Source organism: Ricinus communis, chromosome 5 (assembly GCF_019578655.1).
Source record: "Ricinus communis isolate WT05 ecotype wild-type chromosome 5, ASM1957865v1, whole genome shotgun sequence".
In the NCBI taxonomy this organism is placed as follows: Eukaryota; Viridiplantae; Streptophyta; class Magnoliopsida; order Malpighiales; family Euphorbiaceae; genus Ricinus; species Ricinus communis.
The window spans coordinates 31146382-31159489 of record NC_063260.1 but is presented as its reverse complement, the minus strand read 5'-3'; the positions used below and the strand labels follow the sequence as shown (position 1 = coordinate 31159489).

At 28.9% G+C, this 13108-nt stretch overlaps 1 protein-coding gene across 1 annotated transcript; it reads left to right on the top strand.

The window, feature by feature from the left end:
• The first annotated feature begins 5184 nt into the window (after positions 1–5184).
• On the top strand, positions 5185–12834 carry LOC8267391. Its single transcript, XM_048374908.1, has 14 exons — positions 5185–6207; positions 6302–6424; positions 6496–6698; positions 6856–7066; positions 7165–7399; positions 7531–7681; positions 7788–8066; positions 10040–10682; positions 10794–10910; positions 10996–11210; positions 11292–11502; positions 11606–11840; positions 12117–12267; positions 12394–12834. The coding sequence occupies exons 1-14, from the start codon at positions 5346–5348 to the stop codon at positions 12691–12693; spliced, it is 3936 nt and encodes a 1311-aa protein (XP_048230865.1). The 5' UTR covers positions 5185–5345; the 3' UTR covers positions 12694–12834.
• Positions 12835–13108: the final 274 nt, after the last annotated feature.

Genomic DNA, 13108 nt, shown 5'->3' with positions numbered 1-13108 from the left:
CTCGATTCTGGTATATGGTTTTTTCAAAATTAATTATTTTCTTTCAAATAATTTTTATAAAATTCAGTTTTTTTATAAATAGAGTATTTTTTATAACAATAAAATTAAATATTAAAATATAAATTTTTAATTAAAAATTTAATTTATTTTAATTATTAATATGTCTTAATTTTTTTTTTTAAATTCAATTTTCATTATAATTTTTTTGATATATGTATATTTAAAATTAATCTTAAGTGTATTGGATAAGATTCTTACAGATAACAAAGTACTCCTTCAAATATTTTAACACAGCTGCATATTTAATGTTCGAACTCAAAAAATTTGTTAAACTAGAAGATAGTTTTACTATATCATCTATCGGCTTTTGGATATTATCATTGTATTTCAAATGTCATATGAAATACCACTATTTCTTAAAAGAGATAAGTGGTGGATCTCAAATAATGAGACATGTTTATTTATTTAGCCATTTCATCAAGTAAACCAATGTTATGATATAGATAAAATTTGAAAATTATTAAACTCTGACCCGATTTTGACCCGTTAAAATGATTGGATTAATGGCTCACTCTTTTTATCGGTAAGCACTGGTTTATATATATATATAATTTATCCTAAAACACTTTTATTTCTTTTTTAATTTTATATATATATTGTTAAAATATATTAAATATGTAAAATAAAAAATTGAACATCATATTTTATATTAAATAAAAATAGAAAAAGAATAATATCATATCTTAACTTGGTGTTAAATATATTTAAAATCTATAATTTGATATTTAAATTCAAATGTTAATGATATTCTTTTTTACATTATTAGATTTTTGGCAAAAGTAAGGAAAATTGGAGGCAAAATATTTTAGAGCCAAATTTTCTTTTCTTAAATTTTTTTCAAAAAGTTTTTATTTGTACGTATTTTATGAAACTGCATTATAGTATTTTTTTAAAATATTTTATTGATATTTTTTAGTTTATTTTTGTGACAGTTAAATATTTTTTTTAGTTTTTTTTCTAATTATATCTTTATATACTTTAAATTGTATTTACCATATTTTTTATATATTATAATATATTTTTTAACATGCTTCTTTATGTCATCAAAACAAAACATGTAATGTTATTTAATTCATAAATATCAAACATAAAAATAACAAATCTATCTTATTTAGTTAATTTTACAGTAATATAAGTTAAAATAATATTTATTTAGTATTTTATAGATAATATCAAAAAATAATTTATAATACAAGTTAAAATAAATAAACTTTTAGATTTTCTTATATATTTTCAATTTTTTTGACAAAATTCTAAAAATATAAAAAATATATAAAACAAAAGCTGAAGTCACAGCAATAATGAAAGGGACAGGATAGATCATATATTTGAAAGGGTCTTTACACAAATATCCATTTTTACAACCACTATTACATTTTTACCTCACAAAAGAAAACCTTACAAAAATCCCCTTTTACATTAAAAGTTGTTGCAAAAATAGGCCTCTTTTTTCAACATCAATTTACGATGTGAACCATCTTATTTGTGCCCTTTACATCTAATATAATAAAATCATGAAAAAGGGATATAATTAGTAAACTTTTTAAATTTACAAATTATTATTTATTTTTATTTAATAATTTAATTTTATATGAGTCTAATTTTTTTTAGTTTTTTAAAAATATATATTTCACATCAACTAGTTAATGAATATGGATCACTTTCTAAAAATATTATTATAAATTTAAAATCTTACGTCACGATTATGACACTCTTAAAAAATTTATCATTTTTAAGTTAAAATCTAAAACATGTCTCGTTCACTTTATATTATGTAGTTAAATTATTTGTAGTTTGTGTTGAATATTTATTGAGCTAATATGACGATAAATGTCAATTTGTTCGTAATTTTGCCAGATCTTCTAAACATTTTACTTTGTTTAATTTATCGAATGTAACTTAATTTTAAATTTTTTATAAAATTATATATTTAAGAATTTTGCAATATCAATAACATTTATACCTCAAAATACATATGCTCACAAAAATCTTTTGTCAAACTAATTCTTTTTTATAAAAATATGATAATACTATAGATATTTCAATTATAAAGAAAATTTTAAAAAGATAAAAGCAATGAATATTAGTATAAGGTGCAAATTTTGTTTTTCTGTTTTAACATTATGCATATATTTTCTTTTTATTTTATAATTTTTTATTCTTTTTATTCATATACTACTTTTATTTTCTTATACCATACATATGTTTCTTTTGTTTTAGATATTTTAAATTTTTTATAAAGAAAGATATTTACTTAATTATTCAGATATTACTTTTGTCTACAACTTACATCTTTTTTCTAATGTTCTTAATTAAAATAGAAAGTAATTATCTCCACTCCATGCAAGTACTTTCACTTCATTTGTATTTATTGATTTTTCTCGTTCAACTTCAAGATGGAAATTATTATTATTTTTTTAGAGAATGATGAAAATTGTTAATGTGAAATCTAAACTCAATTTCTAATATTTTCCAATTATGGAATATAAATTTTCAATAAAAGATCTAATATTTTAGGACTTATTCAATAAGTAAATAACAATTAAAGTAAAAAAATTAAAAATAAATCTTCATATATCTAAAAATTAACGAAACATCAATTAAAATAATTTTACTTATAAATTAAGAGACTTCAAACTAAAATAATTTATTTTATATAAAATTTAAATAAAGTTAAACTTTTATAGAGAGAGAGAGAGAGAGAGAAATCCAACAATTTTTTTAAAAAAATAAGACAATAATTTTTCCTTTTATATAAAAAAGTTAAATTGACAGAAATTGGAGAGAAAAAGAAAAAAAAGTTGAAATCTAAAAAAAAAAAAGGAATAACGGTTCAAGAAAAAAATTTAAAGAAATTTTTTCGTAGATATGAAAATCAACAAAACATTAAAAGTCAATAATAAAATTAAAATATAAACAAAGATGGATTAGATAAAAATTTCCTTCTTATCTCGGTTATAGGTTCATTACAAAAAAATATTTTTAGTAACACAAAGAAATTAAATTAAATATAAAAAAATAATTTAAATTTTTATTTACTTTTTCAAAATTAACCAAACATTAACCATACATCAACTATGTAATCATGAAATCGGTCACGCATCAACTAAATATTATCAAAAATAAAAAATCAATAAATTCATTTATTAGATTCTATAACTTTAGCAAATGTATTATTTTCAATTGTATAACTTTATATTTATATAATTAAATTAAATAATTAATATAAATTTTAATAATAAAAAAATTATATTTTTTATTAAAATTAGATTAATATAAAATTATTTTAAAATATAATTTTTATATAGAAGTCACTTGTTAGATTGAAAGTTAAATATTTAGTTTATATTCTTATAAAATATAATTTTACATAACAATTTATTAATTTTGAATTTATGAACTTCGAGTACATTAACTTTATACCATTTATAAATTCTCATCTTTATGAATTCAATAAATTAGTATATCTAATATTTAATATTTTTTAATCATTAAGTATATTAATAGTAAGAAGAATACTATAACAATACGTGTCTTGTAGTTATTAAATTATGATATAAGGCAAGAATTTCCTAGCAGGTCGTCAAGAAAGAGCAGGTTGACTTGTATTTTAATTTTATTATACCATCATTAACATCAATCAAACATTAAAAGAAGTTATTAAATTATGTAATTTTTTAATAACTAAAGTAATTATATAATATGTTATATTTTTCAACTTATTATATTTATAAAAGTTTATTATTAAAATAAATAAATAATAAATTCAAGGTTGAATAATTTAACAATAACATTAATTTCAATTGTGCTAACTTTCCATTTCTAATAAATTAAAAAAAAATATAAAATTTAGCAACATTAATAAAAATATATAATTTTGTGTTATTAAAAGATTATTTTACATATGGTTATTATTAAATTATGATAATAATTTATGTAATTAACTTATTTAAATTTATTTGCTAAATTTAAAGTAGTAACTATATTAAACTAATATGAAATTAAGTCGGCAGAATAAGAAGGAGAATGGGCACAGCCCGCCAACAGTCGGTGTTTTTTTCCTCAAACAAAAATCTGTGTCCCCTATCTATAGAGTGAATAAAAGAATAAAAAGTATAGCTACGAGGCTTAACGGCCAATAAGATGGATAGAATTAAGTCAAATTCTGTTAGTGAATTATGCATTGATCCAATTTGTTAATTTTTTAATTTTTTATCAAGATGAATGTATAGTTTTTTAATTTTTCAATTTTTTTTCTTTAAATGACGATTTAGTTTCAATAATTTGATACGATACTATATTAATGTTTTAAATTAATTTTATATTTTAGATAGAAGATGACAATATAAGTGACAATTGAATAGTAAAATTAAATCTATATTTAATGCGTAGTGTGAAACACTTATATTACTAAAGGATAAAAGATAAAACTAATTTATAAATACTAAAGTCCAATCTATTAAATATCTAATTGTAATCATTTTGGTATTAATTAGATTGAAATTGAATTTTATTAACATGCTCTAATTTGTATTCCTTCACTTAACTTTTCAATTTATAAATCATTCAAGTTCTAATATTATAAATATTGTTTAACAATAGTGATTAGAAATTCTCCTAAAAATAAATTCACATTCTTATTTTTATTTATAAAGAAAAAATAATAAATAACTTTTAAATTATAAATAAAATAAAAATATCTTAAAATTTATTTAAGTCTTTTTATAGAAAAATATTTCATTAAGGGACAAGTTGAGCAGCTCAAAATGATTAGAAAGATGGGAAGCATATTGGGAGAAGAGAATGTGAATGTGAGCTTTTATGGAATGGATTAGTCTACGGAGAGTAAGGTGTCATCTTGCAAAAAAGAAAGGGTAAAATGTAATAGAATTAAATAAAAGAGTATTTTTTATAATTATTTCTAAAAATGAGGGATATAGTGTAAATTCCTCTATTTAAAAAGTGCGCCCACCGGGGTGGACTTGGTCTCGTAATATATGACTTTGTAAGTGCTAGTCAATGAGTGGGCCCACTAGACTGCCTAGACGCGAAGATAATTCTTTACTTACGTCTCCATCAATGATTAAATTTCCAAAAAGAAAAAAGAAATTTGTATTGACTTGGTTCATTAACTTCATTTGAGAATCCTCTCTGTTCCCGCAAATAATAATATAATTTCATCACCAAGCCTTAGCCGTGAGACTACTGTCGATGTTGATACAATTTCCAGACAAGAAAGAAGAAATCTTATACTTTTTATCGAGTTTACGAATTTGATCCTCCTAATGGGCCTTGTTAAAGCTTTCACTGTTCTGTCGTTCTTGCTTCGCCTTGCCATTGCATCGGAATCAGAGCCCAATTATATTTATCATGTTTGCTCCAACTCCACTGCTTTCACCAGAAACAGCACCTACCAGAACAACCTTAATCGACTCCTATTTTCAATTCGCACGAACGCAATAAACCGCCCAAATGGTTTCTATGACACCTCCGAGGGCGGGGGCGAGGATCGTGTATACGGCCTTTTTCTTTGTACTGCTGGCCTTAGCATTGAAGTCTGCCAAGATTGTGTCATCAGTGCGACCCAGGACATTGTCGGACGTTGCCCCATCGAGAAAACAGCCATAGTGTGGTACGATGAGTGCATCCTGCGTTATTCAAACCAAACAATCTATTCCATCCTGGCTCTATCACCTGCTGTATATATGTGGAATACACAGAATGTCTCAGACCAAGAACGTTTTAATGAGCTTTTAGAAACCACAATGACTAAAACAGCAAATCAGGCAGCTGCTCCCTTTGGTGCTATAAAATTTGCAACTAATGATGCAAGTTTTACAGCGTTTCAAAAACTATACACCCTTGCACAGTGCACGCCGGACCTATCTTTTAGTGACTCTGCTCAGTGTCTTCAGACAGCTGTATCAAATTTGCCAAGTTGTTGTGATGGAAAGCAAGGTGGAAGAATCTTGTATCCAAGCTGTAATATTCGGTGGGAAGTTTATCTATTTTATAATGAAACGGGGTTTCATCGTGAGGTTAGTCCTTTTAACAATACGACTGTGGTAGAGGGAAATCCACCTTCGCCTATACTTCCTCCTCCTCCTCCTATTCATCCTCCGGCTCCAATAGAAAAACAAGGTAAAGGTAAAGAGAAAGGATGAATTATGAGTAATTATCATCAATATCTTCTTTTATATCATAACCTGTTGACATTACCAGCAAAATATTTTCATTTCAGGAGGGGAGGGAAGCAAAACAACGCGAACTAAAGTCATTGCAAGTGTTACTGCAGCAATTGTAGGAATACTCCTGTTCAGTTCCTTCTTTTATACCACGTGGAGAAGGAAAATTCAGAAAGAGGGTATGAGGAAATTCCTGCTATTACAAGGACTATATTATTTTCTTTTATATTGATAAAACTATTTTCTATAGAGGAGGAGAGAGCTAGCCAGGAGGTTCAATTATTAGACCTGGGAAGAGGACGAACTAGAGATGAGTATTCATGTGAAAATATCACAGGGGAAATGGACGCCCAAGATTTTCCTATGATCCCGTTTGACATCATAGCAGAAGCCACAGACCATTTTTCTGACGATGCTAAACTTGGAGAAGGTGGGTTTGGCCCCGTGTACAAGGTAATCATGGTCATTCACTCAATCATTTAAGCGTCTAGTTAAACACAGCATATGCAAAAAAAAAAAAAAAAAAAAATTATACAAAAATCAGATTGCTAGATGTAGCAACTTCCACCAAAAGAAATGAAATTTTTGATAAACATATTCGCCCTTACAGGGTACATTACCAGATGGCAAGGAAATTGCAGTTAAGAGGCTCTCAAGAACTTCTGGCCAAGGACTGCCGGAATTCATGAATGAAGTCACATTAATTTTCAAACTGCAACACAGAAATCTTGTCAGACTCCTCGGCTGTTGCTTAGAAAAAAGTGAAAAATTGCTTATCTATGAGTACATGCCCAACAAAAGTCTCGATGTCTTTCTTTTTGGTCTGATTCTTAACCTCAATATATTGTACCTAGCACCTATCATATTGAAAATGGAGAGAAAAGGTCACTGATATACTTTTGATGTGAATAATTCTCAGACTCACAGATGGGTGTACGCCTTGATTGGCAGAGACGTCTTAGCATCATCAGCGGGATTGCCAGAGGTCTCTTGTATCTACACGAAGATTCTAGACTCAGAATTATTCATCGGGATCTAAAAGCTAGCAATATTTTGCTTGACTATGAGATGAATCCAAAGATATCAGACTTTGGAATGGCAAGAATTTTTGGAGGAAATGACAGTAAAAGTACAAACAGAATTGTTGGTACCTAGTGAGTATTAATATCCATCTGCACCACTCGTCTCCCTACTATACTCTATCATCTTATTCTAACTATTCTAAATCTTGTACAGAAATTTTAATATCTAGTTATTTTTATTTACTTTTCTATGGATCAAAAAGTGGATATATGTCTCCAGAGTATGCTATGGAAGGACTTTTTTCTGTGAAATCAGATATTTTCAGTTTTGGAGTTCTCCTCTTGGAGATAATTAGCGGGAGAAGGAATAACCGATTTTATGTTGAAGAAGAGGGTGAAAGCCTCCTCACTTTTGTATGTTCTGTCAATATATTTATTCTTCTTCTTCCTTTTTAATTAAAAAGAAAAACACAGAAAGAAAGGCGACTGCTAGCAACTAATACTCCCTTTAACATTTCAGGCATGGAAACTGTGGAATAAGGATCAAGGACTGGAATTGTTGGACCCAGCAGTTGTAAATTCAAGCGTGGCGATTGAGGTGCTAAAATGTGTCCACATTGGGTTGTTGTGTGTGCAAGACGATCCAGCAGAAAGACCCACTATGTCGTCTGTTGTTGTCATGTTGGCAAGTGATACCATAACTCTTCCTCAACCCAGAAAACCTGCATTTTCTATTGGGCAATTTGTTGCAAGATCAGCGACATCATCATCAAATCCTAAAGTTAGTTCTGTTAATCAGGTGACTCTTTCAAATGTATCTCCACGTTGATCGCCTTTCCTCTTTATTGAAGAGTTCACAAAAATCATGATTATATAATATGAAAATTTATGCTTTTGGGGCCAAATCTTCTTAAATTTAAGCCTTACAGGATTTCTAATTGTATCCAGTAGGCTTTTGTGTGTGAAACAAAATCCAGCGCAAGCGTTGGTTCGGTAAACTTATATTAGTAATTAAAATTAATTCAAGTTTGAGATATTTTGAATGTGTTTGAACAAATTAAAAAAATGAGTCAACTCATATCATTTAAAATATTAAATCTTTTTATATTTTTATTTATTTTGTTATATAAATTCTCAAAAGTAAAAAATATAAATTTTATTAATATTGAACTAATAGTGAAGAAAATACAAAAAGTAAAAAGTTTAACATAAAAATTCTCTAAGAAAACTAAATAAAAGTATTATACTCCATTACAAGAAATAATAATATATATTTTAATAGATTAAAATGCTTACAACTATTTTTATATATTTAAATATAAAAGATAAAAAAAAGTTTGTTTCACTTTATTTTATTATCAATACATAAGGTTTATTTTGAGAATATATATATTTCATTTTATTATTACAGATAATTTTATTACTATAATGAAGTTAAAAGTTCATAAATATACCGATTTAAATATTTATTTTCTAAATTTTGATTTGAATTTTTAACTAGTTTAAAAATAGAATCGAGATTAAATTATTACACTTTTCATATGAACTCAAATGAGTTAAAAAATGAGTTAAATACAAGTACAATTCATAATATTATTTTTTATAGCTAAAAAATAATATTTCAGAGTTTTTATATGAGCTCAAATGGATTAAAAAATGAGCTAAATATAAGTAAAATTCATAATATTATTTTATGGCTAGAAAGGAAAAAAAAAATGTAGGGGTTTTACTTGTAATCAGTTACATAATTGGTACATCCTTCAAACTCATTAACTAACCAATCAAATAAGTTGTAGTTAGTAAAATTGGATCTTAAGTCATTTAATTTATTGACATGCCAAATTGATTTAAAGGTTATCAAACAGCAGAATCATTAGCCAATTATTTCTCTTACGAGATAAAATTAGATAGAACATAATTATGTCATCTATATAATATTGTCATTTAGAAGAATTAAAGCAATTTTCGGCCATCATTATTTGGCATTCGTCTTTAATGAATTAAAAATAATAATTATCATAAAATATTTGCATCGAGAAGGTTAAGAAAATTCCAAATACAGATCATCAGTACAATCTTAATACCTATAAATAAAAGAAGGGAATTATAGGATTAATATCAATTGAATGCTAGACTTGCAGGAAAAAACACCAAACCAGTAGGTCAGGTTATGCAATTGTTTATTTCAAATGGTAAGGCTCCAAGAAATTTCACCCACTCAAAATAATGTTACAAATTTCACTTGCATTGAGTCAGTTGTCCAATATTGTTGACCATCACAAGTCTTCTTATTTTTATTTTCTTTTTGTTTCTTGAGAAATTTCAAGATGCGTCGTCTATCTTTATAACCTATGCAAAAGCAAATTGAAGAGTAAGATGGAGTCAACTGGCTTGTGAATTGGGTAAAAACTAAATAGTCCTTTTCAGTTTTCATAATTCAATATTGCCCAAATTCTTCCAAGAAATTGCCTATCAACTAAAACTGATGTGGATTGCATTGCATGAAATAATGCTCTGAATAGACTCTCAAGGCAAATTACAAGAAGGCAGAGAAAAATCTCCTGCTACAGAATTGCAGATACTGCATATCCATTATTGGCCAAGTACTAAAAGAAAGATCAAGAAATGGGTCAGTTTCAAAGGGCTGCAAAAATCTTTGAATTTCTTTTGCTGTGTTTTTTAGTTGGTTCCTTTCTTGATTTTGCTTATGCTGATCCTCCATACCTACTCTGCCCAAATATCAATAACCAGGCAGCTAACATTCCATTTCAGAACAATCTCAAGAACCTTTTGCTTTCTCTTCCCTCAAATGCTTCTGGCTTAAAAGTGTTCGACTCCTCCATTGGAAATAACACAGATAAAGTCTATAGCCAATACATGTGCCTGAACTATGTAACAAGTGATAAATGCAGCAGCTGCATCCAGACAGCGTCTGAAGATATCAAGCAGTCTTGTGCAAATAGCGCAGAAGCAATTGTGTGGGAGGAGGTCTGCCAATTGCGCTACTCGAATCAAAGTTTCTTAGGTCATTTGGATGTCTCAGGAAATCAATTCTATGATAACGAAAAGAACATTTCAAATCCAGACCAATTTAGATCATTAGTGAATCAGACTGTAAGTGGTCTGATTAAGAAGGCGGCTTTTAATAATTCTGTTAACATGTATGCTACCGGGGAAGCTGCCTTCACGAGTACAGAGAAACTGTATGCTCTAGTTCAGTGCACCACAGATTTATCTTCAGATGACTGCAGTACTTGCCTTCAGGTTGCCTTGGCAAATCTTTCAAGTTGCTGCTATTTTTCTCGCGGCGCAAGGCTTCTTAGCCGAAGTTGCTATTTAAGGTATGAGTTATATGCCTTCTATAAAGGTGAAAATGGAGATCCTGCTTCTGCACAAAATCAGGGGACAGGAAAAAGTGAGTGTTACTATCCAGTATTAAAGCTCAAAATTGCATATAGTTGTTTGGTTTATGATTGAGAATCAGTATTGATGCAATAAAAAAGGTACCCTTTTCCTGTAAATGCAGGCAAACAAACCAAAACTTGGATGATTGCATTTCTTACAGCTACAACAGCAATCCTGGTCGTATTGGCTTTGAGTTCCTTCATCTATAGCCGTTCTATGAAGAAGGGTAATAAGAAATGTAATGATATTGACAAAAAATCTATGAGCGGTTTCCTTTCCATAGTTTAACTCATTATTTGATATCGGGAATCCTTTCTTTTTAGGGAAGAATGAAATTGCAAGTCAACAATTTCCATTCCACTTGCAGAGTACCAGTGATCCAGACAATCCTGCTTTTCAGAACCAAAGTTTTCATGGAAAAGATGGCCTCAGTGCTAAAGAATCTGGGTTTATGGATTTCGCATCTATACATGCAGCTACTGATAATTTCTGTGAATCGAATTTGCTTGGACAAGGCGGTTTTGGCCCTGTTTACAAGGTAAATGAATGCCTTTATTTTTAGTATTAGGCCGAAACAATTGTAGAAGATCTTATTTTGTTTTAAATTGTGTTTATGCAGGGTATATTAAGTGATGGAAAGGAAATAGCAGTGAAGAGGCTCGCAACCTGCTCTGAGCAGGGAATAGAGGAGTTCAAAACTGAAATTCAGCTTATAATGAAACTTCAACACAAAAATCTTGTCAGGCTTCTTGGTTTTTGTTTTGATGGTGAAGAAAAGCTGCTTGTCTATGAATTCATGCCTAACAGCAGCTTAGATGTCATCCTCTTTGGTAAATAGTCCTCTTCACTATATTAAGCCTAGATGTTTTCTTGATCTTTATGATTTTCAATATGAAATAAGCTACAACTTTCTTTCTACTTTTCAATCGGTAGATCCCAGGAAACGTGCTCAACTTGATTGGTGCAAACGTATTAATATCATAAATGGAATTGCAAAGGGAATTCTGTATCTTCACGAGGATTCTCGACTTCGAATTATTCATCGTGATCTAAAACCTAGCAATATTCTGTTAGACAATGAAATGAATCCCAAGATTTCAGACTTCGGAACAGCAAGGATTTTCGGCAGTGAAGGGGAAGCTAATACTTGTAGAGTAGTTGGAACATAGTAAGTTCCTTTTCCCTTTTGAAATTGTTAAATTTCTGAAAGTAACTTGCATGATTAATTTTAAGTTCGTACCGTGCATACAGGTCATGCTACAATAGTGATGTCTATTAACTTTTTCCGTGTTTGCCCATCTTGCATGCTTTCAGGACTAGAATTTCAATGATTATGTCTCCCCAGGCTAGGTGCTAGAAACTCATTTATAATACAATTTGTTCCTTCTTTTTCAAATTCAATGTTCCTAATAATTTCTTTTTGTGCACTTATTAACATATGCAGTGGATACATGGCACCAGAATACGCCATGGAGGGACTATACTCAACTAAGTCTGATGTTTTCAGTTTTGGAGTTCTTTTGCTTGAGATCATAACTGGTAGAAAGAACACCGGATCCCACAAATCAAAAAATGCTCCTAACCTGTCAGCATATGTGAGTTTTGATTCGCTTTTGATATAACGCCAAAATTTAATTATAAGTTTTTTAGTTGGGCTTGACTGAAGTTTATTGCCTGAATTGCTATGTTTAAGTTGCTTACACTGCTAAATGATGAAACAGGCATGGCATTTGTGGAATAGAGGAAATGAGCTGGAGTTGATGGATCCATTGTTGTCTGATTCTTGTTGTCCTGATGAATTCTCAAGATACATGCATATTGGATTACTATGCCTTCAAGAAGATGCTTGTGACAGGCCTACCATGTCATATGTTGTTTTAATGTTGAGAAGTGAAGCTGCAGCTCTTCCCCAACCCGGAAAGCCAGCCTTTTCTGTGGGAAGATTCACAAACAACATTGAAGCAAATTACAATGATTCTTCTACCAATTATTTAACCACTTCCGATGTTTCGGCTCGATGATATAGCAGATAAATTAGATGTAAAATGAAAATGTATTGTATTTTCAATTAGTTCTGATTTCTTTCATGATTTGTGAACCAAATATTCCTTAAATCCCATTAATTCCTAAGAAATGCAAAGACATAAATTTCAAAAAACTGACACCAGACCAGAAGATTTGGGTTTCTTGTGTAATTTTTCCAGGTAAAAATTTGATGAAATGAGGCAAGTCATGATTCCTGAAAGGCTGCAGCTGCCTAATATTTTTTTTAATCATCAAACGACCATTTTGCTCTTGTGTTGACGACGATGATTCCTTGGTTTTGGATGTACCTCTGGGAAAAAAGTAGTTAATGATGGAGGAAAATAGCATTAAATAATAAGATCATGTGATAAATGCTGACATACAGACTGGCTGCTTTGAGTATGAACAGTG